This window comes from Sylvia atricapilla, chromosome 3 (genome assembly GCF_009819655.1).
Source record: "Sylvia atricapilla isolate bSylAtr1 chromosome 3, bSylAtr1.pri, whole genome shotgun sequence".
Taxonomy (NCBI): domain Eukaryota; kingdom Metazoa; phylum Chordata; class Aves; order Passeriformes; family Sylviidae; genus Sylvia; species Sylvia atricapilla.
This window is the reverse complement of record NC_089142.1, coordinates 111245969-111270494: the sequence shown is the minus strand read 5'-3', so window position 1 is coordinate 111270494 and position 24526 is coordinate 111245969. Positions and strand designations below refer to the sequence as shown.

Below are 24526 nucleotides of genomic sequence, written 5' to 3'. Positions count from 1 at the left end.
CGCTAATAGTATTAAGATTTTCCAGCAAAAACGTCCTTTATATGAGTAATTGAGATGTAATGAGATTACATCCTAATGAAGAAGAGCACTAGGACCTGACAGGTATGACGCATCGAGTTATACTAACAGGTCTCAGCACGGCAACTTTATTAAATTAGCTGCATTAGCAAGAGTTATGTACCAAGCCAAAGATAATCCACAAAAGTGAGCTGGGCAGGAAGGGCTGGGAGGGGGGGGAGTGTGACTATGGACAAATAAAAGCCTTAAGGTTAGTTTGTATAACATTCCATGCAGAATGGACTCATTGACTGCAGAGACAAATAAACGTGAAATAAACCATTCAAAACCAGTATCTAGATTTATCTGGGGGTTTAGTCCTCATGCAGAGTTGTGATCTTGCTGTTTTGGGGGCCCATTTGGCCTCGGTCCTGTCCAATTGGCACTACAGCAATTTGATTTCTGGTGCCAGAGAGGCAGGGGTGTAAATGAGAGTAGGGTGTAGCCCCTTAGGGAGAGGATGTGATGCTTTCCTTTAAAAACTCAATAAAATACTGTCTAAGATCCCAGCTCTTTATTTAACATAGGTGCAGGCTGAATGCTCCATGCCTTACACACTCCTTCTTGACAGGGAATATCCCAGTGGAGTTGGGATGCATGCCAAGAATCCTCATGTGCAGCCATGACAATGCCAGTAAATGTCTCTGGAGTTAATGCAACGCAGGAGCTGAATCTGGCTCCACTCGCCACCCCCTTCCTGCAGAGCCTTCTTGTTTCAGTTAATGCTTTGAGTGAAAGGACACTTCTCTTTGTTGCTGAACCTGGCTCTCTGGGGTCACATTCAGTGCAGGAAAGGCTCCTGGCAGGCTGGGATCTATGGATATCAGGGCTCTTACAGTGCTGCAGAGCAAACATGAGTTCCAGCTGAGGGCTCTGGCAGGAAATGCCTTTCAGCACAAGTTTGGCTTTAAGATGCCTATCCTAGTTTAGGTCTGAGTCTGCATACAGACTCTGTCAATGCTTCACAGTACACAGCTGTTCCACCCCTCTCTTTCTGGAAATAAAACCTTTTGGTTCTTCTTTAGCATTCAGTCCTGAAGTGAGCTGTTGTACATTCTAATGTTTATAAGTTCTCCACAGTTGTGGCAGGGAATGCAAGGTGATCTTCAAGCAGATCCCAGATAATAATCTTGTTGGTTAGCACAGCCTTATACATCACCTGTTTGCTTCTTTTGAAATTTTATTTTATTGCCATGCTACATAATGCATTTCTATGTTTATCTTTGCCATCTGCACTTCAGTCTTCCATGAGAACTTCTGAGCTCAGTTTGTTGAGTCCTGTGTTGCAATACCTTGGGCGTACAGAGCTGCATCAGTGAGGCACAAGATGTGCTGCTTTTGGTCAGAATTTTGGCTTTTGACAACTGGCTGAACAGTGCAGCTGGATTGTTCTGTGTGGGCTGAGTTCGTGAACTGAGAGTGGTGATTGAAAGGATGTGCTTCAGTAACTGTACTTTTGTCTTTCCACTTCATGATGCATGTTTTTGTTTTTGTTTTTGTTTTTTTTTCTTTTGTCAGGATAACAACATATAGCTTCTTAATGCTTTTAAAAATTCCATATGAATTTATGGGGATGCTCTGGTGGCTGCCCTGTGTCTTGAAAGTGTGCCAGTTCTCATGGCAGGATAGCTGTAGCTTCAGACTCTACCATCTGCAGAGCTTTCACATGTATTCTGGCAAAAAAAAGAGTCTGTAGAATGAATTTATAGAGATAGATAGCTTCTTTTAATTTGTATTAGTACACTTAGCTAAAAATTGCACTTTTATGATGATGAAGAAAAAGTAAGTCATTGATTAAGGTCATCATTTCAGGCACTAGGAGAGTGGGATTTCACCTATTTATTGCAGGCTGTGAGTCTTGCTAAAGGCATTAGGAAGGTCCTTTTGACAGAACAGCCTAGAGGTTGGCATCTGTTTGCATCTAAACCAGGCAAATCATCTGGTTCTTCAGCTGTGGGGCAGAGCCTTGAGTCAATTAACTGCGCAGATGTTGCTTCAAGCACTGTGAAATCCAAAGGGGCACCTCTGTCATTGTCACCACCTGTCTTGTTGCATGTCCCAGTCCTGCTTTAAAGATTTCCAGAGTAGCCTGTAGCCACTAAAGTACTTCCAACTAACCCCTCAGGCCCCACTGAGAGAACTGTATCATGTCCATGAGACCTGTTGTGTTGTAACAGGAGTTTGCTGTTGCCGTTTGTCCTCCGTGGCGTTGTCTCTGCATGCCCCACGCATGGTTCCCTTAAAGTGTGTCCAGCTCCTGTTTTTTCTCCGTTTTCATGACACATCCTTCGCAGAGCTGTTCATGATTTATTTTGCTTGTTTTCTGTTAATTGTAGATAACACGTGAAAGGAAATAAAACCTGAAAGAGCATCAGAAAAGCTTTTCATAGCCCTTTTACAACCAGTAGAATTTGACATAGAAGGTGCAGGTCTGATGATATGATTAAAGTTGGCAGTTACTTTTCAAAGCCACAGGGTTGCAGCGGGTTGCAGCACTGAATTCCATATAATTTCCCATAAAATATGTTGTGCAGTGGCTGCTGGTTTGAAACTTGTCTGGTTTACTTCAGATTAGGGGTTCTAGGTACTCCCAAATCAGTCCTATTTTCACATCTGGCTGGTACTGCTCCAGCAAATGTGCTGCTTTCTGTGTCATTGCAGGGGCCAGGTATTTCTGGGGAGTTTATTTAAGTTGTGGAGATGAGTTCCTGTGGGCTGTGTGATTCCTCAGTGCCGGTCAGAGGTGTCAGGTCGCTCAGACGTAGCTCCAGCCAGCAGCAAAGCTGAGTTTGAGGTTCAGGAACTGTCACTGGATAGAAGAGTGTGCAAGGGGCTCTCCTTGTTCTTGAAGGGATCTGTTGGCTGTGGGTGGTTGACAGGGGTGATGAATGGTGACTCAGGGGTTGTTCATTCCACTACCTGTGTGCTGGCAGTGTTTGGATAATCTTCAGCCTCATTTATTTACCCTCTCCCCTGCTTTAATGCAAAGTGTTTGTTATACTTTGAGATTTGGGTACAAGTAGTGAGGGTTGATGGCTTAAATTGATCCCAGTTGTGAAGGAGAAGTGTAAGGCTATGTGTCTTTAGGGACAGGGTAAACCAAATCTGACTGAAGTGCAATGTGAGCTATGATTCTCTCCCTGTTCGAGGGTGTAGTGTCTGTACTCTGGAGGTTTAGGTTGCTAAAGGCAGTTAACCAATCCTTCCCATGTTCAGAGCAAGTTGACACTCAGATCTTTATAGACTAATGGTGAGGTACAAGGTGTGAGGCACGATAATGGATACTGGGCAGGTATAAGAAGTTCTAGCAAATGGTGGCAAATTTGAGTTTGTTGCATAATAATTCGATGCTTTTGATTTGTCCAGGCCATGTGCAGAAGTGGGAATGTCTAATTATTGTATCAGTCACAAAAACCTGCTTGTCTGCATAAAACCAGTCCAGAATGTTTGTAATCTACTAGAGCATTAGCAGCACTGAGCTTTAGTAACTTGCTAATAATAATACTACACACTGGTTGTGTAACTCCTGAGCTGCTACCAACGGCTATACACGTCAAAGTAATGGTACAAGAAAAAAAAAAAAAAACACAAAACTGGGACCAAGCTGTATTTCAAAAGCTTATAGCCATTAGGATTCCAATTTAAATGATTTTTGGATGAATGGCTCCTGAAGACGTCGCCAGCTTGACCAGTGAGAGCTGCTGGAAACACGGCTGCTCTCTAGGCTATCGATCCCAGTGCGCCAGGCAACGCGACCAACAAAGCAAGTGATGGGCAAGGCCTTGGTTCTGTCTTTGTTTGGGGGTAAATAGCTGTGTGATGCTGTGTGACTGTGGTGGTTTTCAGTTCCTTTAACCAAAATCCAATCCACCTAATAACGCCAGTCTGAACCAGACCTCGATCAATTGACATGTGACCTCATTCCCCTTGTCTTTATGATCCAATATCCTAACTGAGATGGTGGAGATGCATGGTGTAATCTTTCTAATTTCTGCATGTTTTGATTTTGTTGTGTCACTAGGGGAACGGGGAAAGTGGGAAAGGAGCTTTTACAGAAACAAATCAATTGCACACATTTTTGTAAATGCTCCTGGGCAATTGTGACATCTTTCTCTGCTGACTCATAGTTAATACCTTTTATGGACCTTTAATGCCCCAGTAATGCCATAAATGTACTTAAGGTGGCTGATGTGTATAACTTCTACTGTTCCTCTAGGTTTGCAGAAAGTGTGATTGTTACTGTTCCAAACATTGGAGTACTTAGCAACAGAATTGAATGCTCTCATTCTAGGAATAACAATATATAAAAGAATTGACCAGCAGAGCAAAGCACAGTAAAATTCACACTGAAGTTCAGCTGCTTTTATTTTCCCGTCTGTCCACCTGTAAAATGGGTACTAATCCATTCCTACTTTCTAATTTCCTTGGCCTCCTGTGTCTCCATGGAGTGCGAGAAAGAACTTACTGGCCTGTGTCGTTGTCCAGGCAAAGTTTATACACAGCCACGTTGTGCAGGGAGACAGATTAACTGCAGAATGCCTCAGTGCTGGGGGCTTCTGGCTGAACATATTCTCCACTGTTCCTAGGTGGCAGAAACCGCAGAAACCAACGAAATGGTCAATGGAGCTGCAGAACAGAGGACGAGTTCCAAAGAGTCCAGTCCTGTTCCTTCCCCGACATCAGACCGCAAAGCCAAGAGCGGCGTTCAGGCCCAGACTGCTGCTACCCTCCCTGCCAAAACCCAGGAGATCCCCTCAGCCCAGATGGAGGGCTTCTTACACCGCAAGCACGAGTGGGAAACACACAGCAAAAAAGCCTCCAGCAGGTACAGTGTATGCATGTGTAACACAGGCAGAGCAGCCCAGGGCTCTGCCCAAGATGGCACACAACCATCTCCAGCCTTCTCCCACCTCCCAGAGACCTTCCAGGCTCCTGTTGCTGTAGGGGTGGGGCTGCAGAGCTGAACACTGCATGTGGGGAACTGTAGTCTGAAGATATTTGGTACAAAAAGCACTGTTAGCCACATTTGTCAGGTGGAAAACTGAGGCAGAGAGATAGCATGACTTTCCCTCTCCACATGATGGATTTGTGGCAGTAGTGGGATTTTATTCCAGATCTCTGAAGTTGTACGTTACTACAAGAAAAGAAAACCACGTAGGTGTGAGACTAGAAATGTTCATATTCTTCTGACATTTTCTATTTGCACATTACCACTTCCCACCTACTCTGTAATCTGTTCAGCATGAACAGAGGACAATTGGTGTGCCATAATCAATTCCATTCCCATGGAATGTCCTGCAGGTCTCAAACAGAAAGAACTTTGAGATTTGTCTGCACTGAAAAAGCAGAGTGGGGTCCTTTGTGACCTGAGAGAGCTCTCAAAACCAGGTTTATGACTTGGCTGAGAAAGGGAGTATTCACAGCAAATACTGAGCTGCAGCAACATCTGTGGGATTTGGTAGGAGCCAAAGCACTTAGCAGAGCTGAGATCTCAAGTGAGTACAGCAGTACCAGGATACTTGTGCCACTGGAGTTGTTCACACCAGACAATGCCTTTGAGGCAGTGACAGCCACAATTACTAGTATCTGGGTATTCTTATTTCCAGTAATTGTTAATTCTCACAATTCTATTAGAGAATGATGTGGATGATGCCACTAAGAGTATTTTTGTCAATCGAGGATTTCACACACAGTCCATTCTGTTCCATTCATCAGTTTGCAGCACAGTGAGAATTCCTTCTACAACAGAACACTGCCATTGAAAGGTCAATCATTTTCTGTCTCAAGAATGCAAATTCAGTCTGCCGAATAGTCCTCCTACTGTGAGGATAGGCTGATGTACTGTCACAGGGAGCTCTGGGAATCTCAGTTCACTTTGGCTTTTGTCTTGAAGCTGTGCTTCCATGAAAGAATTCCGTCTGCTGTTCATGAGACAGCATATTCACATCCTCACACTGAACCAATGTCTGTTAACGTACAGAAGTAATTACATTTGCTTTCTCCAGTTCTGCAGGTGAGAGCATTGGATTTATAACTGCTCTTGTTGTTTCCCATGTTTCAAAGGTCATGGCATAACGTGTATTGTGTCATAAACAACCAAGAGATGGGCTTCTACAAGGACTCAAAAGCTGCTGCTTCTGGCATCCCTTACCACAACGAGATCCCCGTCAGCTTGAAGGACGCAGTCTGTGAAGTGGCGGTCGATTACAAAAAGAAGAAGCATGTGTTCAAGCTCAGGTAAACCTGGAGCAGTGTTCTGCCCTTGGGGAAAGCCATGGTGGGTGTGTTCACTGGGAAACCCAGCCCAGGAACTGACCAAGGACCGCAGCACCTGCTTTTCTGAGCAAGCTCTTTCCAACACTGAGTTGTGGTCTGTTTGTCAGAGTGAGCAAGCACAGAACAGTGTTACAATAATCACAGCATGTTCATCAGATGTGTGTGCCTGCAGTTAGGGGCCTGCATTTCACAGTGCTGGGTTTTTCAGCCATTTCCTCTGGAACTGATGGAGAGCAGTGATCGTGGTTCTGCTCTTTTCTAAATCAAGCCTTTTGTTTACTTTCTTCAGTATGAATGTAGGAGACTACTGAAGAGATCTCACATTTGCAGGTCTGGAACATACAGTTACATTTCACTTAAATATATTAAAGACCTGTTGCTCAAAGATTAAAAGAAAGGCTTTTCCTTGAGAAACTCTTTGGTTTGCTGAACAGTCTTCTCGTGCCAACAATTGAAAAATATTTATCATTACACAGTTGTGAGGTAATCCTGTCAAAGAAGACTTACTTTTTGAACTGATTGGGTCACGTATTCCAAAACAGGTGTTTTGGGGTTTTTTTGGCAGAGCAGGGGTGGTGGTGGTGTAATTTTATATTGGTGCAGGAATCCTCTAAAGATCATAGAATCCCTATCTGGGGAAAATTTGCTTTACAGAAAAATATATGTGGAAATATATAGCAAATATTTAAGGCAATGTACCTTTTTTGAAGACAGGCCTGCAGCTATGTGATTCATCCTTCAGACTATTTTAAACCTCTCTGAATTGCTAATGGAAGTGTATGGTGTTCCAAATGCAAAGTTAGGCAGAAAAACCAACTGCCTTTTTTTCCCAGTGCTCCACCACCTGCATCAGGACCCTCGGTTACTTGCATGTAGATACTTCCTTTGCTCAGGCACTGTTATTTTGCTGTTTAATCTTTAATTTTATTTCATAAAGAATTGTTAAAATGCTTGCTTTTCTTGGGAAATATGGGGAAGCCTGCAGCAGAGCTCCTGCTGCCCCTGCCTCCTGTTTGTTCTGGTGTTACTCAGTTGGTTTATTTCTGTGTATCATCACATACATTGTTAAATGTATCCCAATTAAACCACCTGAGTAAAATCGGTGCAGGAGTCAAACAGAAGGCAGACTCTGGCCTTCACTGTGAGGAGAGGCAGCTGCTCATCACTAAGAGCAGGACCTTGAGCCAGCATCACCATGTCTGCAAGAGGAGAGCAGCTGCAGAATTTTGTAGGATTTTCACAGGAGCCATGAAAACTCTGGGTGCTGCCTGCGACATTTTTCTTTGGAAATTATCGAGTAAACTTTGATAATGTGTTTTGCAACAGAGAAAAGATGTACCTGAAAGAGCAAATACTGAGCCAGCAGCCACATGGAAACATGAGCACCATCCTGAGCGTGTCCAGAGCCCAGAGCTACCACGTGTGTGGCTGCAACAGGGGTTGTTGGGGGCATTTGGTACATGGGCACTGTCCCAGGCAGTTCTGTGTGCCTCGGGCTGCTCATGTGCTGGAGGCAAACAAGCAGGAGTTGAACCAGTGTGACCACCACTGAGCTAAATTTGTGATGGTGTTTTCTTTCCAGATTGACCGATGGCAACGAATACCTCTTCCAAGCCAAAGATGATGTAAGTCTGTTTTTCTTATTGTTTATCACTGTGCTGTCTGTGCTGCTGTACACAGGCAGAAGCAGCTGCCAAGAGATGGTGTGCACTCTTTGTGTCAGTGACACATAGGCCCAGGGCTGGTCAGGTACAGCCTCTGGGAGGTGCTTCTGGAGGTGCACAGCCAGAGGGGATGAGTTGGGGCTGTTTTTCCTTGCATTTCTACCCGTGCCCGTTCCCCATCCGCACCGTTGCGGGAGGCAGAGGGGTGTGCTGGTTGTAACAGTTTTATGCCTTTGGGGCTTCTTGAAGGAGGAGATGAACACGTGGATTCAGGCCATCACATCAGCGATCTCTTCGGACAAAATCGAAGTGTCCCCAACCACCCAGAGCACTCCAGCCTCCAGCCGTGCCCAGACCCTGCCTGCCAGCGTCACAATAACCAGCGAGTCCAGCCCTGGCAAGCGGGAGAAAGACAAAGAGAAAGACAAAGAGAAAAGATTCAGCCTTTTTGGTAAAAAGAAGTGAATTCCATCTCCACACACTGCACTTCTCTGACCGTTCCAGTGGAATTCCAGCATGCGAGCTCAGAACCAATACGTTACTCTCTGTGCCTCATGTTCCTCAATGTGATTGACATTTTTTTATTTATAGAGCATTTTAAAATAAAAAAAGCCAACAAAAAAAAAAAAAAAGAACCTAAAGTTACAAATGTATGAGGTGCATTGGGCAGCTTCTGTAGGAGAGGGAGGACCAGGTTTTGGGATTGGTTTTTTTTTGGTTTTGGTTTTTTTGGGCTTTTTTTTTTTTTTTTTTTTTTTTTGGTTTGATTTTTGGGGTTTGTTTTTTGGTTTTTTGTTTTGTTGTTTTTTTTTTTAAATAAAGTTAATGTAGATTAGATCTTAATATTTAAACTGTTCCTCAATTTTGTGAGGCTGTCTTGGAAAATAACCCACTCCTAGTGCTATTGGTCTGCAAGGCAGCGGTGCTTTCAAATCTACTCTGCACATAAGAAACCAATGTACAAATTCTCAAAGGCATTCACCTCCAGTTAAAGTTGTTATGCTGAGTCCTGACTAGTAGAGCCTTCCCTTGCGATTCTAACAGGAATTAAAGTGGTAGTGTGTTCTCTTTGCTGTAAGAGTGCAGATATACATTGACTCACAGCCCAACGTTGGCTTAATATCAGCCGAAGTGTCCCCACATCTGGTGTGACAGGTGAGAATGTTGGTGTTCAAGACGGATTAACAGGCTGGTACAGTTTTAAATAAGCTGTAATTTCAAATTTCTTTTTTTTTTTCTTTTTTTTTTTTTTCCAAAATACATTATATTGTATGTTTCAGATAATTCTAGTACAAAGTATAATAAGACTAGATGTATAATAAACCCTTTAAAATCATCAATAAGTGTAAAAGTGGAACTGAAGCATTTACTGGAAAAGTAATGTTACTCAAATGGTTACTTGCTTGTCAGCTGCAGCACTGTGTGTTATAATTTTGCTACATTATCTTGCTCTTTGATACATAGTGTGCATTTCTGTCACTGTAACTATTGTAATGAAAAATTTTCATCTTACTGCACAATCAAAAATTACATTTAATAGGAATGAACTTTCAATGACTGGGCCTGTAGTCAAGAGTAGTACTGGAACTGGCTTTCAGTTGTATCGAACTGTACCTCTAGACTTTTACCCTATCTGTTAAATATATGCGATGTCATTAAATGCTTTTAAAACTAAATATGCTGGGTAAGTTTCTTATTTCATTTCTGACTATGTTAAATCATAATTTTGAAAGATGATCAAAAATAAAGTTATTTTAAAATGTCATCTCTCCTGTGCACTGAAACTGATGTCTTCAAATGTAATTCCATTCTTTTGTGTCAAAGTTCATTCTGAAATAGTTGTTTTCTCTCTTACCACTTTTCTTTCCCTTCACTTCTCACCTGCTCTCCCTTTTATCCTGCCTCCCAAATTAAGTGCCAAAAATAAAGAGAAAAATAATTAAATTAATATTTTGAAAAATATTCTGATACAGATACTTTTTGTGGGAAGTGAAACCAGCAGAGTGGATGGAAGCAAGCACATCAGAGGCTGGGGCAGTGGAGTTGCCTGAACATTTACTCGATGGAGGTAAAGCTCCATGTTCCAGTTGGCAGCAAAAGGACATAATTTTGAGTTAGCACTGGTCTCCAACTTTCTACCTACCTTTTGCTCAAGTGCTTACATCCTTTCCTTACTTTGTGTGCCACCTAGGGAACCGTCTAATAGGAGTAGCTCTAAGAAGCTCCAATATGTTTTAAAGTCAATGAAACGTAAGGAACCTGGGTTTTAATGTATTGTGACTGTTAAATTCCACTCAGATTTTAATTTTGGTAGAAAACTGCAAACTCACATTTGTTGAACATGTGACCAGTAGAGTGTCTTAAATTATTTTCATGGAGTGTACAGTGTTCTCTGGGTTTTTCTTGTTTTCCAAAGTTTTTGGTTATTAAACAATGAAGTATTCATGTACACAAGTTTTTACTCTGTCATGTTATATTGTTCAGTCTAATTATTAGAAAAATGTAGGCTAACACTGCTAGTATTGTAAATGTAAAAATTGATACATTAGAAAAAGCTGAAGTTTAGCCTTATTAGAGACTATGAAACAGTTTTCTGAGTTGATTAATGTGCACAGAGATGTTGATGCCTTACATATGTGTCACTTCAACTGAGCTGCTGCAATGAGCAGTCAGGCAGATGGATGTCAACAGCCTGTGGTGTGTGGTTCTGTAGTGATTTGGTTGAACATTTCCTTTAGAGTTGTTTTCTTGTTTGTGTCATTCCTTACTGGAAGTTATTCCCAAGAAGGACTTGAATAAAAATCCTGTCTGCTTAGGGACTGATTGGAAGTTACTGAGGAGCAGAAGTGAATCCCAGAAAGCCTTGGAGCCTCAGGTCCTGCAGAGAGAGGTCAGGAGGAGCCTCCCTGGACAGAGCCAAGTCAGAGAAGTCAGGTCAGTGCACTCATCTGTGTGCCAGGGCGGAAGGGAGAGGAGTGTGGGAATCTCTTGGGTCATGCTGCTGAAAAATACCAGGGGGACAGGAAACTGCAAAGGTGGGTGATGGAAATGCCACTGGTGTCACCTGCCCAGAGGTGGCCGTGATGCTTTCTGAATTGCACCAGGGAATGTGGCTGGACTGCTAACAGAAGAGTGTTCTGTTCCTCCTGGAGCCAGACTGAAGGGTGAGGATTTCTAGCACAGTGCAACACATTACCGCAGCTGTTTTATACCTAAGCTGTGATAGTTCCTCTGGAGATACATTGCAAAGGTAATATAGAACCTGAACCTTAGAATTTTCAAAGAAAATTAAGGCAAACTGCTTCCCAGCTGTGTTGCTTGTTATTGGTAAGAAGAGAAATTGTCCTGTAGTCAGGTCAGTCTCCTTTTTTTCCATCTTGGAGGGACCCTACACATCTAATTCTAATCTGAGGGAAGGTGTCAGAGGGTCCTTCCCACATCCAGGGAAATTGAGTACAATGTGGGGGAAAACCCCAGAACTCCTTAGCCATCAGAATTTAGTATGTGTTGGTAGGAAGTTTTTCTTTTAGATTAATGCAAATAATCTGTTAATCCATCTGTTCTGCACAGGGAATATGATTTGTGGCCGGGTTGTGGTTTGTATGAGGACAATTAATGGTAATGGTAAAGGAAAAGAAAGAATTATTAATCTCTATCCTGGTGAAATATTGGTTTAGATGTTTTTTCCCTTCTTGATGGTCTCCTTTCTTATGGTTGAGTTCTCAGACTTTAAATGGGTATGGTCTTTCAGAATATAACTTTGCAATAAATAACCTGCAGGTATGAGAGTTTTGCTACTTTTGGTGGCTGGGCTTTTTGTTTGTTTGGGTTTTTTTTTTTTTTTTTTTTTGTTAAGTTGGTTTTCGGGTTTTTTTGTGGGTTTTTTGTTTGGGTTTTATGGGGTTTTGTGGGCTTGGGTTTTTCTTCTCCCTACCTTTGCTAATCACAGCTGGCTGAGGAAATACAGGAACTTAAATCCCAATGAGCAGGAACAAACATTCGTCCTTTTAATTTAAAACACATAATCAGAAAATCAGGCTGTGCTAAACCCCCCGATCAATGTTAAGAATGAAATGACTGGAAGAAGTGGACACCTCAGCCCTTGTCCTGCCCCGCCCAGTGGAGGCCGCTCCCTCGGCAGGTCGCTGTAGTGTGTCGGAGAGCCCGGGGCCGTGCCGTGCCGTGCCGATCGGTGCCGTGCCGTGCCTATCGGTGCCGTGCCGTGCCGTGCCAGGGGCTGCCGTGCCTGGGCGCCGCGGAGCCGCACATCCGTGGGCGCATCCGCAGTGTGTCATAATGCAGCACAGCGGCCGGGCTGCCGGGGCCAGGGACATCAAACTTCGCCGTTCAAACACCTAATGGAATGAAAAGGAAGCATTTTGTGCGTTGAGGCCTGCCGGATCCTCCCCTGCTCAGCACCAGCCTCCAGCTGATCAGCCTGGTGGTGGTGATCACCACAGCTACAGTGCAGCGTGAATACGTATTTTTCAGTGTTTGAAACATCATTTACTTTATATTCCAAACTAAGGAATGCCACACAATGTTGTTTCTCTGTTAGACGAGACGCTGGGGTGGCTCACTACGTCGTAACGGCAAAAATGATCTGGGCTTAACAGGAATTTTGTCACAAGTCTGATGTTGCTACCGCTGCTCTCCTCCCACGCCCAGCTGAGACAAAACTGTCCCTTGCGCACCGAGTGCCGGCATCGTCCGTGAGAGGTCACTGTACCCAGGGGGATGCTGAGCTGCGGCCGAGCCGCTGCCACCGGCACCACAGACCGCGGATTATTGGTGCTCTCGAGAGAATGAAGAGCTCGGATCGAAGTTCTCTTCATTCAGAAAGTCAGATTTCTAAGGAGTTACGTAAACTCCGTAGAGTTAGACACGTCTTAGCCACTCCGACACGTCTCAGCCGAATCGTCGCAGGAGGGAAGTCGAGTCAAATACGGCAGCCAGGATACGGCAAGGTGAGAAACTCCACCCACCATCCTTGCTGCGGCTGGAAAAAGGGAGGTTCTATGGGAAGATCAAGCTTTCCGCAGGGATTTTAAATTGGTCACTGAGGGTCCGTGAAGAGATGGCAGGAAGGCAGCCCCCCAGGCTGGATGAAGGCAGGCAGCATCCCGTGAAAGAGGGGATCTGGGAGCCCTGTGTGTGAGCGCGGAGGTGCGATGGGTCGGTTTGATCCACCTGCTGTTCCTGGCTGTCCTGCACAGCTCCGGGACAGCAGCAGAACCAAACTGCCATGGGTTGGTCAGGACTTTCCCTCCAGGCTGGTTCTGGGAAGAGCACGGTCTGCCAGCTCTCTTCAAAGCTGGCGGGATGGAAAAGGCTCAGTTTTTTTCTTTTCTCCTTTTCCCCCAACACTGTTTCTGGCCAGATCCAAGCATTTCATTAATGCAAATCGGTATTTCTGCCCACAAGGAATAAGAGCTTAGAGCCAATTCCCCTGTTACGATTTTGTAGTTAAATTGTAAAATCACCAAGAGGCATCGGTCAGGATTGGATCAATGTAATGCCAGGCAACAAATAAACAGAACTAGATCACAGCTCCTGCTTCTGATCCCTCCCCTGAGTTCTTAGGGATTTTATATAATTTTAAGAAGCATTTGCAGCTCAAATAAGAGGTACCAATTTTGAAATACCGATTAATATGCCATCTCTGTGCATCTGCTGTACATTCATCCATAAAAATATGAGATATAAAGGCTATTTTGTGGAGAAGAGATCTAGGACATAACCCAGACGTTTCTGGGAGGGAAAACCTCACTGTTCATTGTTAATCACAGCTCTTGGATATATACAGAGTGGGCAGGATGCATCACAGAGGCCCGGAGTTCATTTGAGACGTGGTGCTTTCTGGCATCTTCTAAACAAGACTTGCTTTAAAGAAGCAAACCAAACCAAACCAAAACCAAAACCAAACAAATAACCAACACTGAAACAAACAAACAACAAAAATCCCAAAACAACCCCCCCAAAAAAATGCCACCGAAAAACCAACCCCAAAGCCCTCAAAAAACTCAACAGCAGCTGAGCAGAGGGGTGGCTGTCACTCAGGTACTACTCATCCAAGATGCTGCATTAGTTGCTTTTTACATTTCATATTAAAAAAAAATAAAAATTTGTAAAGTCACAGGATATGTGTTCCTGGCCAATGGGCTCCTTGCCACAATGAGGAAGGAAAAATGCTGCTGTAATTGCTAATTTTTATGTCTCTTTAAATTATGTTCTTCAGTACATTTTAAAACATTCATTTTTACAGTTAGGTGAAATTGAAAGTATATTCAGACTACTCTTTTTTTTTTTTTTTTTTTTTTTTTTTTTTTTAAACAGAAATGCCCTTTTTAACCTTAGGTTCACACTTTGTCTTGGCTTGTGTTGCTCCTTCCACTCTCTTTGTGATGCTGAGGGCTCCAGAACCTGGAATTAACACCCAAAACCAGTCCATAAAAGCAGCCAGGATATTTAGGTTGTGCTGACAGTGAACAGCAGGCTGCAGCATTGAGGAACATTCTCAGCAACATGACAGCTCCTAATAGGAAAGTAATGATGCTTTTTTTTTTTTTTTTTTTTTTTTTTTTATTATTATTAGGAAAAAAATACACATAACTTCATGCTTAAATTAATGGAATTAATTAAATCACCACCAAAAGTTTACTAAAGTCTTGAGAGTACAGAACACAGAAAAATGAATGAAACTGAATTTGTGTTGCTCCACATTTAATATCTTTCTTTGAGGTTTTTATGGGGTGTTCATTCATGACTAGTGTACTTAACTGTTAAAATAATGATAATAATTCATAATTTTCCCCCCAAATGCAGGATATGAATTTTCCTAAAGGGTTAAATGTAAAGTTCAGTTTCGCTGCTGTCGCTCACAGAGAAGTGACACAAGCCAAGGCAGCAGAGGCTTGAAACTAGTTTTTCCTTTGTCCTAGCTGGATAGGTGAAGAGCCCATCTGTCATATTGATGAATTTTATTATCTAAATTAGACAATCAACAACAACAACAACAACAAAAATCATAAAAAGAAAGCCGTGATCATATGGAAGTCGTTCCATTGAATGATAGCGGGGTGGGAAAGGATCAAGAACCCGCGAGGGGCAGTGGAGGGGCCGCTGTCGATCTCTTCCCTGCCGCGGCCGGGAATGGCCGGAGCCGGGTCACGGCGTTGGGTGGATATCAGGGAAAGGTTCTTCCCTCAGGGTCAGGGGGGACTGCTGGGGGGACCTGGGCAGCGCCAGGAGCAGGACTGGATCATCCTTGCGGATCCCAGCGGATCCCTTTCAACGTGTGGACGATCCTTGTGGATCCCTTTCAACTCCACACACTCCACCATCCTATGAGAGCGCGGCCCGGCTGCTGGGGAAGGAGTTAAAAAACGTGAGTGCGGATTTAGCTGTAAGCCTTTGGAAGACTATGGCACACGGGGAAAAGCAGAAAGACCGAGGGGATTTTTGTCTAAATCCGCCCGTGCCTTGCGGGCGGGGCGGTGCCGGGCGGCGCTGAGGGCCGCGGAGGAAGGGCGGGAACGGCCCCGGGAGGCGGGAATGGCCCCGGGAGCGGGAACGGCCCCGGGAGGCGGGAATGGCCCCGGGAGGCGGGAATGGCCCCGGGAACGGCCCCGGGAGCGGGAACGGCCCCGGGAGGCGGGAACGGCCCCGGGAGGCGGGAATGGCCCCGGGAACGGCCCCGGGAACGGGAACGGCCCCGGGAGGCGGGAACGGCCCCGGGAGGCGGGAATGGCCCCGGGAACGGCCCCGGGAGGCGGGAATGGCCCCGGGAGGCGGGAAGGCTCCGCCTCGGGGCCGGTGTGGTGAGGGAGCCCCCCGCCCGCCCAGGCCGGTGATTTTGCCGGAGGTTTCTCGGTTCCCATTCCCCGAGGGCGGTGTCCGGTGCTGTGCCCTGGAGCGCTGCCCTGAGCCCGTGTGCGAGCGGCGCCGGCACGCCGCTCTTCGGCTGGGTCTGTGTGAGGAGTGTTGTGTGGGGAAAAGGCACGGGGGGGTCGTCAGCCTTGGAATTCCCTCTTCCCATCCGTCTGCCGCTGTGGGCTATGAATGGGTGTTTGCTTCTGCTCTTCTGCATCCTCTTCCCTGCGGCTGTGGCCTTCTGGAGTGGCTTTGGGCTCCTGTGCAGTGATACGATAAAATAGCAGTGGATGGCTTAGCACAAACAACACGCAGCAACCAAGCTCGGCAGATAATGGTAATATGAATTCTGCTTTAGGAAAAGCAGAAGGCAAGAAAGGAAATGCATTCCTTATAATAGCATTCCAAACGATGACAATGAAAAAAAAAAGTGAGGGAAAAAATAGCCACACTCCCCTCTATCTCATGGTGACTTGGAGTCTTTTGTGACTGAAAACGGGAAAGTAAGATTGTCTTAATGATATAGTTGCTATAAACTCCAAAAGGAGAAAATTTTTGGTTGCTGGGGGTGAGGAAAGGTGGGGTAATATTCCCATATTTATGCTGACTATTGTATATGAGATGGTATGGAAAGAGAGGATTTTTATGAGGATTCAGAGCACTGGATCCTGCTGAAAAGCCTCAGAAGCTCCCCAGACCAGCCAGAGTGGCCACAGCACCCAGCCAAGAACAGATCCCCCATCCAAAAACTCTGGCATCCCAGCAGAGCTCCCCTCATCCAGGCAGAGCTCTCCCATCCAGGCAGAGCTCCCCTCATCCAGGCAGAGCTCCCCTCATCCAGGCAGAGCTCCCCTCATCCAGGCAGAGCTCTCCCATCCAGGCAGAGCTCTCCCATCCAGGCAGAGCTCCCCTCATCCAGGCAGAGCTCTCCCATCCAGGCAGAGCTCTCCCATCCAGGCAGGGCTCTCCCATCCAGGCAGAGCTCCCCTCATCCAGGCAGAGCTCCCCTCATCCAGGCAGAGCTCCCCATCCCAGCAGAGCTCCCCCGTCCAGGCAGTCCCTGTGCATTTTAAACACACGCGCACTCTGCGGTTCCAGTGCACGGGGTTTATGTTTTCTTCTCTTCCAGCTCTAGCCCCGAGGGTCGATATGTTAAAAAGAGGAGCGCCCAGGAAGCTTTGTGCAGGAAGCCAAGAAGGTGCAACACGGGAGACGCAGCGGGGAGACTTTGGCAGGTGGTGCTGGTGACGCACAGAAGTTACTTTGCCTTCTGAAAGAAAAAAAAAAAAAAAAAGAAAAGACAAGCCGGCTCTGCTGCTTATGTAGGTGTGTTTTTGTGCCCCCGAGAAGTTGCCCGGGTCGCGCAGCGGCGGCGGCTCGTCCTGGGCAGCGGCGGCAGCAGATGATGGTGGCGGCGCGGCGGTAGCGCGGCGGCGGCATCCCGGATCCGCGGATGCGCTGCCCATCGCCATCGCCATCCCTGCGCGGAGGGGACACCTGAGGCTCCGCGGGCGGGCGGGGATCGCCGCCGTTCCGGAGGGGAGAGAAGGCGGGCCGGCGCTCGGCGGTGTGCCGGGGGGCAGGGGGCTGGAATCATGGCGGATCGGACGGCTCCGCGCTGCCGGCTCCGCCTGGAATGGGTCTACGGCTATCGGGGCCACCAGTGCCGCAACAACCTGTACTACACGGCGGGGAAAGAGGTGGTGTACTTCGTGGCCGGAGTCGGCGTGGTTTACAACACCAGGGAGCACAGCCAGAAATTCTTCCTCGGGCACAACGATGATATTATCAGGTAAAGGGGGCTGACTTCTCCGGTGGTGGGGTGGGGTGGGGTTTAAAGGGAAGGGAGGAGAATGTAGCGCTGGCAGAATACCCCCTCCTCGCCTCTTACAGCTCGGCTTGTACCTGCCGTTTTAGAGCAGCTCAGATTTGTTAGCAGCAGTCTGCCCGAGCTGAAATCTCTAGATACTGTTGATTGTCATTATTTTGTAGCCAAGCTCGAAAATGTTGCAATAACAAGGGAGGGAGGGTTAAGTTTTTCTATTGCACTGCACCAAAAGCAAAGCACTTCATCTCAGCGCTGGAAAAATCTCAGTGCAACAGTGCTGCAAAATCGTGAGTCCAGTACCTTGATGTTTCCAGAGCTGGGACCCCAGCTCATCAATTCTGACCTGGTACAGAAGGCAGGTGTAGCACCCCTCGCCTTCAGCAAATCCCAGCACGAGAGGGACATAAATCTGACACGTAGCTCAAATTAATCCGGTTGTAATATCATCCAGAAAATGTAAATCAAAATCAAGTTCTGCTGTTTGCACTCCAGGCAAAAAATCCCAAATATGCTGGTGCAAGATGGCTACAGAAGGACAGGTCTTGCTCCTCATCTGTCCTGTTCATTGTTTCTTTCTCTCAAATTCTGCCTGAGAAGTGGATTTAATTGATATTTTTTTCCTACAGAAATGCTGATTTTTTTTTTTTTTTTTTACTGCACCTCACAAAATAAAAATGCTGTTACAATGTTCAGGGTAGTGTCTGAAAAAAATCTGTCCAAAATACAGACATTTACATCAGTAAAGTAGAAAATTAATGTAGCTACTACTTGATGAGAGAAATCTGAGCCTAGAATATCCTCATGAAGGATGTTGCCTGGTGATGCCACTCCTCTGAGCACAGCTATCTGCTGCCCTCCCTGTTCACCCAATTCAGCATGAATGAAGCGTTTCCTGGATGATGTGAAGCCAGAACAGTCCCAGGTGACTCATGGTGTGGGAGTGCTGTGGAAGCATCTGCTGAAGCCAAAGTTTTGACACTCCGTAACCAAACCACACAAGTGTCATGTAATCCTTGTTTGCAGGAAGCCATCCACTTTTCCCAGGGAGAGCTTTTGGATGCTGTACATCCTCGTAGTATCCTTCTCCCCTTCTCTAGAATGTGTTAAAGCAGCTCATCAAGTGCAGTGCAGGTGCATCGGAGTTTATTTTGGTTCCAAAGGTATCAGCTCCAAAAGGCTGCTGAAAATAGACACTGGGCTGCTCAGAGAAGAGTCAGGATTTTAGAGGCATCTGCAGGAACATGAAATCAAAAGTTTTGCTTGTTGTATGGACATAAAATTTCATACTCCTTGGAACAGGAAGTGTAAAATCCATGTAGAGAGTTGTGTACTTCTGTGCTTATGTTTGAATCGTCATTATAATACCTGAGAGCACTTCCCTCCCCAAACCAAATGTATTGTAGAGCTTCTGTACCCTTTACTTTAAGACCTGTCACATTAGGAGTCTGCTTTTGGCAGTGTCAGGTTTAGAAGGTACAACTGGGATAGGAAGGGTATGAATGTCTCATAATTGTACTTTGACACTGCTTCTGCCTATTGTGCTCTTTAAAGGAAACTAGAACCATGTGTTCAAAGTGGTTGTGTCCTGAGGGACTTGCTGAATGTCCAACTCATGTTTGGAAAGATGGGGTTTGTTTCTGATCTGCAACACTGTCAGAATTCTGGTGGGAAACTGTAGTTTCCACAAAGGATGAAACATTTGGGCGCAGAAGGCGTGAGCAGAAGCTAAGCAACAGTTCGTATCAGCTCTTAGCAGCCAAGAGCTACTGCTGTCACCCCATGGGGTTTAAGGAAGGAGAGACTTTCCAGAATGCTGCTGGAATATTCTGTTGTTTGCTCCATGGGATGGGTGGTTGGCTCCTTTGGCACTGTGCAATCCCTACTGACGTAATATCCCATCACTGTAAGTACTTTAGAGTAGGTGATGCCTTGTGTGGTCATCGCTGATGGGACTAATAAAGGCGGGAATTTAAATTCTCACATTTTAAGCTTCACAGCTCTCGTCCATTGGAGATGGATGGGATGAATGTATTTATCTGATTTTTCTGGGTTTGTTGGGATTTACTTGCTTGGGGCCAGCTTCTAAACAGCAGGGTGTGCATTTGCATGCAGGTTGTAATTTCTAAAGAGGTTTGAAACACTGTTTAAAAAAGAAAACTTGGATTTTGGGAAATACCATGAAACACTGAGACTGGGAGACCTTCAAGTGGGAAGATCTTCTGCTTCCAAGGACTGCTGTTATCTCTTTCTGTGATTTTTTTTCTGTGGCTTTGTGTATGCTGTTTTGTTGGGAAAAAAAAGATGATAATTCTCAGAAGTAATATCGTGTGTTACCTTGAGGTGTTTATTGAAGTCATGAAAAAGGGATATTTGTCCTTGGTGAAAAGGGCAGGTGTGTAGGTTTAATATGTTCTGCAAGATTAATAGTTCTCTCTCTTGTTTTGCATCAAAATAATGCAGCTGGGCATAATTTAGTTTGGGCTAAAGCAGACCAGAATGTATTGTATTAAATTGTATTGTATTGGAGAAATGCCATTTTTTCCAAGACTCACATTTGAAAGGCGAGTTCTGCCTGTTCAAGAACTGAATGTTCTGCACTCAGCTAATAAGGTCGATGTTCTGAGCAGGAGCAAGGGAGCTCAGGGTTTTGTCCTGCTTTCTGTGGGAAGCTGCCACCAGGTGCTGTGCTTCCAGCGCTTCCTCCTTTAACTTCAGAAGGAGGTGAGGTCCTGAACCACCAATTTAAACTTTAAGTGAGCCCTGCTTTGCAGAGGAGTTTGTGAGTAACCTCCAGAGCATTAGCTTTGACAGGAATTGAAAACTTTCAAAAGAACAGGTTTTCTAACTTTTATACTGTGCATTACTTGTAGAACAATAATCAGATCAATCCTTGTTTTTCTCTCGATTAAGTGTTGGATGGAGACAGTTCTTTCCTATAATTTTTCTGTAATTTGTGCATGTCAAAGCTGCAGCAAGCAGCAAAAACAAAAATATAACCTGTTGAGATAATTCTCACCATCACTTAAAATACAACTGATTTTATCTTTTTCTGCAGAAGTCATTTGTTGACAGAGATTCTAAACCCTGAGAAGCTTTTCCTCTGGTGTAGTGACAAAGTGATTTCTCCCTGTTTTTGAGTTCCAAGAATTTCTGCAGCATTGAACAGCTGTCCTGACCGTGTTGTATTGTTATGCACCCTAGTTTTCTTGTGGGATCTGATATTTTGTATGTTATGCACTTACAAAAGCAGTTTTGCATCCCCACTGCCTCCATCCCTGCCAGCCTCTCGTGAGGCAGCAATCCTGCTTCCTTTCCCAGGTCTCTGTAGTACCTGCAAAGCCCTGCTGTTATCCATGGATTCCAGAGCTGTTGTTTATGTCAGGCTGCTCGCAGTGTGCCAGCAGCGTTGGATTTATCAGAATATTGCTCCAAGTGCACTGGGGGGGTGCCACTGTGCTGACAGATTGAGATTAAAACCGCAGCCGTGCCACTGGGGATGGGATTTACTCTATTACTGGGCTGCAGGAGCCACTGGAGGCCTGAGTTGTTCTCCACAAGGGTCATTTCAGGAGATGGGATATGTGTCAGGATGTGGTTTTCTTGTCTTGCTACTGAGGGCAAAAAAAGGAGTAATATGCTCCAAGCAATGTTGTGTATTGCTGACCACGGTAAATATGATTTTGAAATGAGTAAATGGATGGCAGAGCTATGCAAATCAAAACATCAGGGACAGAAGATCTAACTTGTACTTCAGTATTTTTATTTAAAATGATGCGTTATAACAATTCTGTTTATAGGATTGTGCTGATTTGGAGGGATCTAAAATACTTTAAATTTCTGTTCGTTTGCTACCATTTGGATGGTGACAGCAGTTGTTTGTCGCAGAGTGGTGTTCAGGTTACTGTGGTTAGGGTTTATTACCAGTATAGAGAGCTGCAGCTGGGGCTAACCCTGGGCTTCAGCCACCTGAGGTGACCCCACAGGACTGCTGAGGCTCGGTGCCCTAAAAGAGAGCACAGGAGAGATTTTCAACAACAGAAATTCCAGCCCCGTTTCTTATGTGGATGTTACACCAGTGCCTCCACCAAGCCATCTAAACTTGACAGACGTGGGGTGAAGCAGGGCTTTGGGAACTGTTTTGCAGCAGCAAATTGTTAAATGAGTTTCATATTAAAGAAATTAATTCCCTATAAAAACTCCTCTAGTCAGCTTGTTGCCTCCTTTGCTTTCAATGCTGGAAAACCTGGGAAAATGCTGTTTATTCCATGAAGATCCAGTGGCCTCTTTTGCCTCTACTTGAGTGCTGTGTTGTGCTTAGATTTGAAGTTTTTATAATTTTTTATCAGCTGCTGTAAATTGGCTTCTTAAATTCTGTATTAATGCATCAGACGTGCTGGAATATAGAGTTACAGTATCTTATGGAAAGTGATTTAGAAATACTAAGATCAGTTAAAAGTGCAGAGAAACTCAGCAGGCATTTGTCACTATATGTTGATGAGAATGGTCATCATTAAACCACAGCCTTTAACCAGAATAGTCTAAACATAAAATTTAAATTTTTTTTTTTTTACATTTTCTATGTTTTAAATCTCTGCATTTTTTTTTTTACTTGTTTTATTTCAACTTGATTTCAGATGGCCAGGAATCACGATGGTCAGGTAGTTGTGTGTAATCATCACTCTTTACCAGGACGAAAACTCACAAAAAATGTTTTCGTATGAGTTAACTTAATTTCAAATTAAAAAAAAAAAAATCTACAGGTCAAAGTATTGCAATGTTCCTGTGTGAAAGTAGAAGGAGATTTGAGGTCTGTAAAAAGGTCTTCTGCTGACTTGCTAACTGCTCAGGTTTATGGGAACCTTGGTAAAGAACAAAAATGCCTCCTTTTCTTCCCACCTAAAGACTGTACTTTGGAACATCAGCGTGTTGTTCATGAGGTTCATTTCTACCCCAGGAACATTTAATTGTCTGCATCAGCTGTCCAAGAGACACGCTGAATTTAAATTCCCCTTCTGAGGTGGTATTTGTTAGGGCTTGGGAACAGACCTCTAAAGCTTTAGGGAGGCCTGATCTTAAGGCCAAGTGTTTAGTCAAGCTCATTTGGGCATTCCTGCAGCATGCTGAACCTTGGGATGCTTGACCTTATTGCTGGAACTTCTGTGCTTCTGTGCTGGGGGTGAAGTCTGTTCTTCCTTCTGTGACAGATGGATGGAAAGACACTGAAATGATGGTAATTAAAACAGAGCGCAATATAAAGGCTACTCTCAGAGTGAGACAGCAACCCTGTAATTTTGGCTGCCTAACACTCCTTGTTCCAATTTTACTGGATTTTTTTTTATAGACAATCTTGAGTGCCTCCATTATTTTAGCAGGCTTGAATGTTCAAGGCATAACCCTACATGAAAATTGCTGACTGGCAATGCAGTTTATACGTAGTCATACTAATATTGATGCCTCCACGTGAAAATTTGGAATCTATTCATGCCAAATACCTGCTTTCTCATCCTCAGAAACTGTCTTCCATATGCAGAGATAAGTATGCAAGTGTCATTTACTGTGGTAGTAACCTACTCCTTGCAAATATGAATTGCAAAATAACAGTTTTGGGCAAGATGAGCCGTGCTTTTGAAGAAGAATTTTCTGGGCTTTTTTTTTTCAAGTGATATTGTTTATTTTAGAAATTAATTGTAGTAAAAAAGACAGTAAAATGCACCCTCAGCTTTTTGCAGCTCTGCCTGCAGTTAAGGCTGGAGCCTTTTTGGTTTCACCCTGATTAGGCAGACCATGCCTCCTTCTCTGTACCCTGAGAGCTCTTTAACTGGAGGCTAGTCACAGTCAGCTGCTGTCTGACCAGAAAAAGTGTTAAATATAAATTTCTTTAACTTGTCCTTTCATCTCTCCAGTGTTTGAGCACTATTTGTAAGGTACTTAGAGGACCTTTTGGCTTCTCCAGTGCTGGAATCCATGATTAAGTAAAAGTTCAGCTTTCTCTGTGGCTTCTCTCTGGCAGCAGATCAGAGATGACACCACTGGGATCTGCTCTCTGGCCCTGGTCACACCAGTGCTGAACATGTACAAGTGTGGCTGCATTTAAATGAGATTTTAGCAGTAGGTCTACAGCAGGTTCCTGATCCCTCTAGGATTTTGAGTGATTCTAATCTGTTTAGAAATTATTTATTTAAAAAAAATAAAATTGAAATGCTGTTCAGTGAAACTGCTCTTTCTTAATGGCTGTAAAACAAGTTTGTATTATGCAGTTGTGTTCCTGATTCAAGGTCTCCTGCAGATGCAATGATTGTTGCATATATGCTGGCCTTTTACTTCCACAGAGGAATTGTTTGGTTTTTTAAAACATGTGGCATCTGGAAGTGGCCACAAGCGTCTGAAACGATATTATATTGATTCTTTATGAAATCTGTCTTTAGTTGAAATTATTCCCAAGAAGGGAATAATGGAACTGCCTTTCCCCGAGTGTAGGCAAATCCGCGGACGGCTGGGACAGGGAATTCTGCTGACCTGTACATTCCAGAACATGTGGGTTTATTGCAGGGCCGTGGGGAAAAGGGCCTTGCCTTCAGCCACCAGCCTGGGCTGGAGGGGAGTCCCAAAGAGAGAGGGAGAGAGAACAGCAGGAGAGAGCTGAGAGAGAAGGGAGAGAGAGAGCAAAGGGCAGGGGAGAGAGCAGGAGAGAGCAGGAGCAGGGGGAAGAGGAAGGGTGAGAGTTGAGAGGTAAGAGAGTTAAGGGGTAAGAGTACTGGGGAGGAGAGGAGGAAGAGGTAAGAGCAAGAGTTGAGAGAGCGAGGTCTTTGTTACAATACATTTTATCTCC

General features: G+C 44.7%; 2 protein-coding genes across 4 annotated transcripts in view; both read left to right on the top strand.

Annotated features, from left to right (window-relative positions):
- SPTBN1 (spectrin beta, non-erythrocytic 1) overlaps positions 1–9762 on the top strand; it is a 117564-nt gene extending 107802 nt beyond the window's left edge. For all 3 annotated transcript variants that reach the window (XM_066316618.1, XM_066316617.1, XM_066316619.1), the window contains 4 exons: positions 4644–4882; positions 6121–6294; positions 7916–7958; positions 8247–9762. In XM_066316618.1, the coding sequence (XP_066172715.1) occupies positions 4644–4882; positions 6121–6294; positions 7916–7958; positions 8247–8462 (672 nt within the window). In that variant the 3' untranslated portion in view covers positions 8463–9762. The remainder of the gene's footprint in view (positions 1–4643; positions 4883–6120; positions 6295–7915; positions 7959–8246) is intronic.
- Positions 9763–17464: 7702 nt separating this feature from the next.
- EML6 (EMAP like 6) overlaps positions 17465–24526 on the top strand; it is a 91114-nt gene continuing 84052 nt past the window's right edge. The window contains exon 1 of the mRNA XM_066316616.1: positions 17465–17661. Coding sequence (XP_066172713.1) covers positions 17465–17661 — 197 coding nt within the window. The remainder of the gene's footprint in view (positions 17662–24526) is intronic.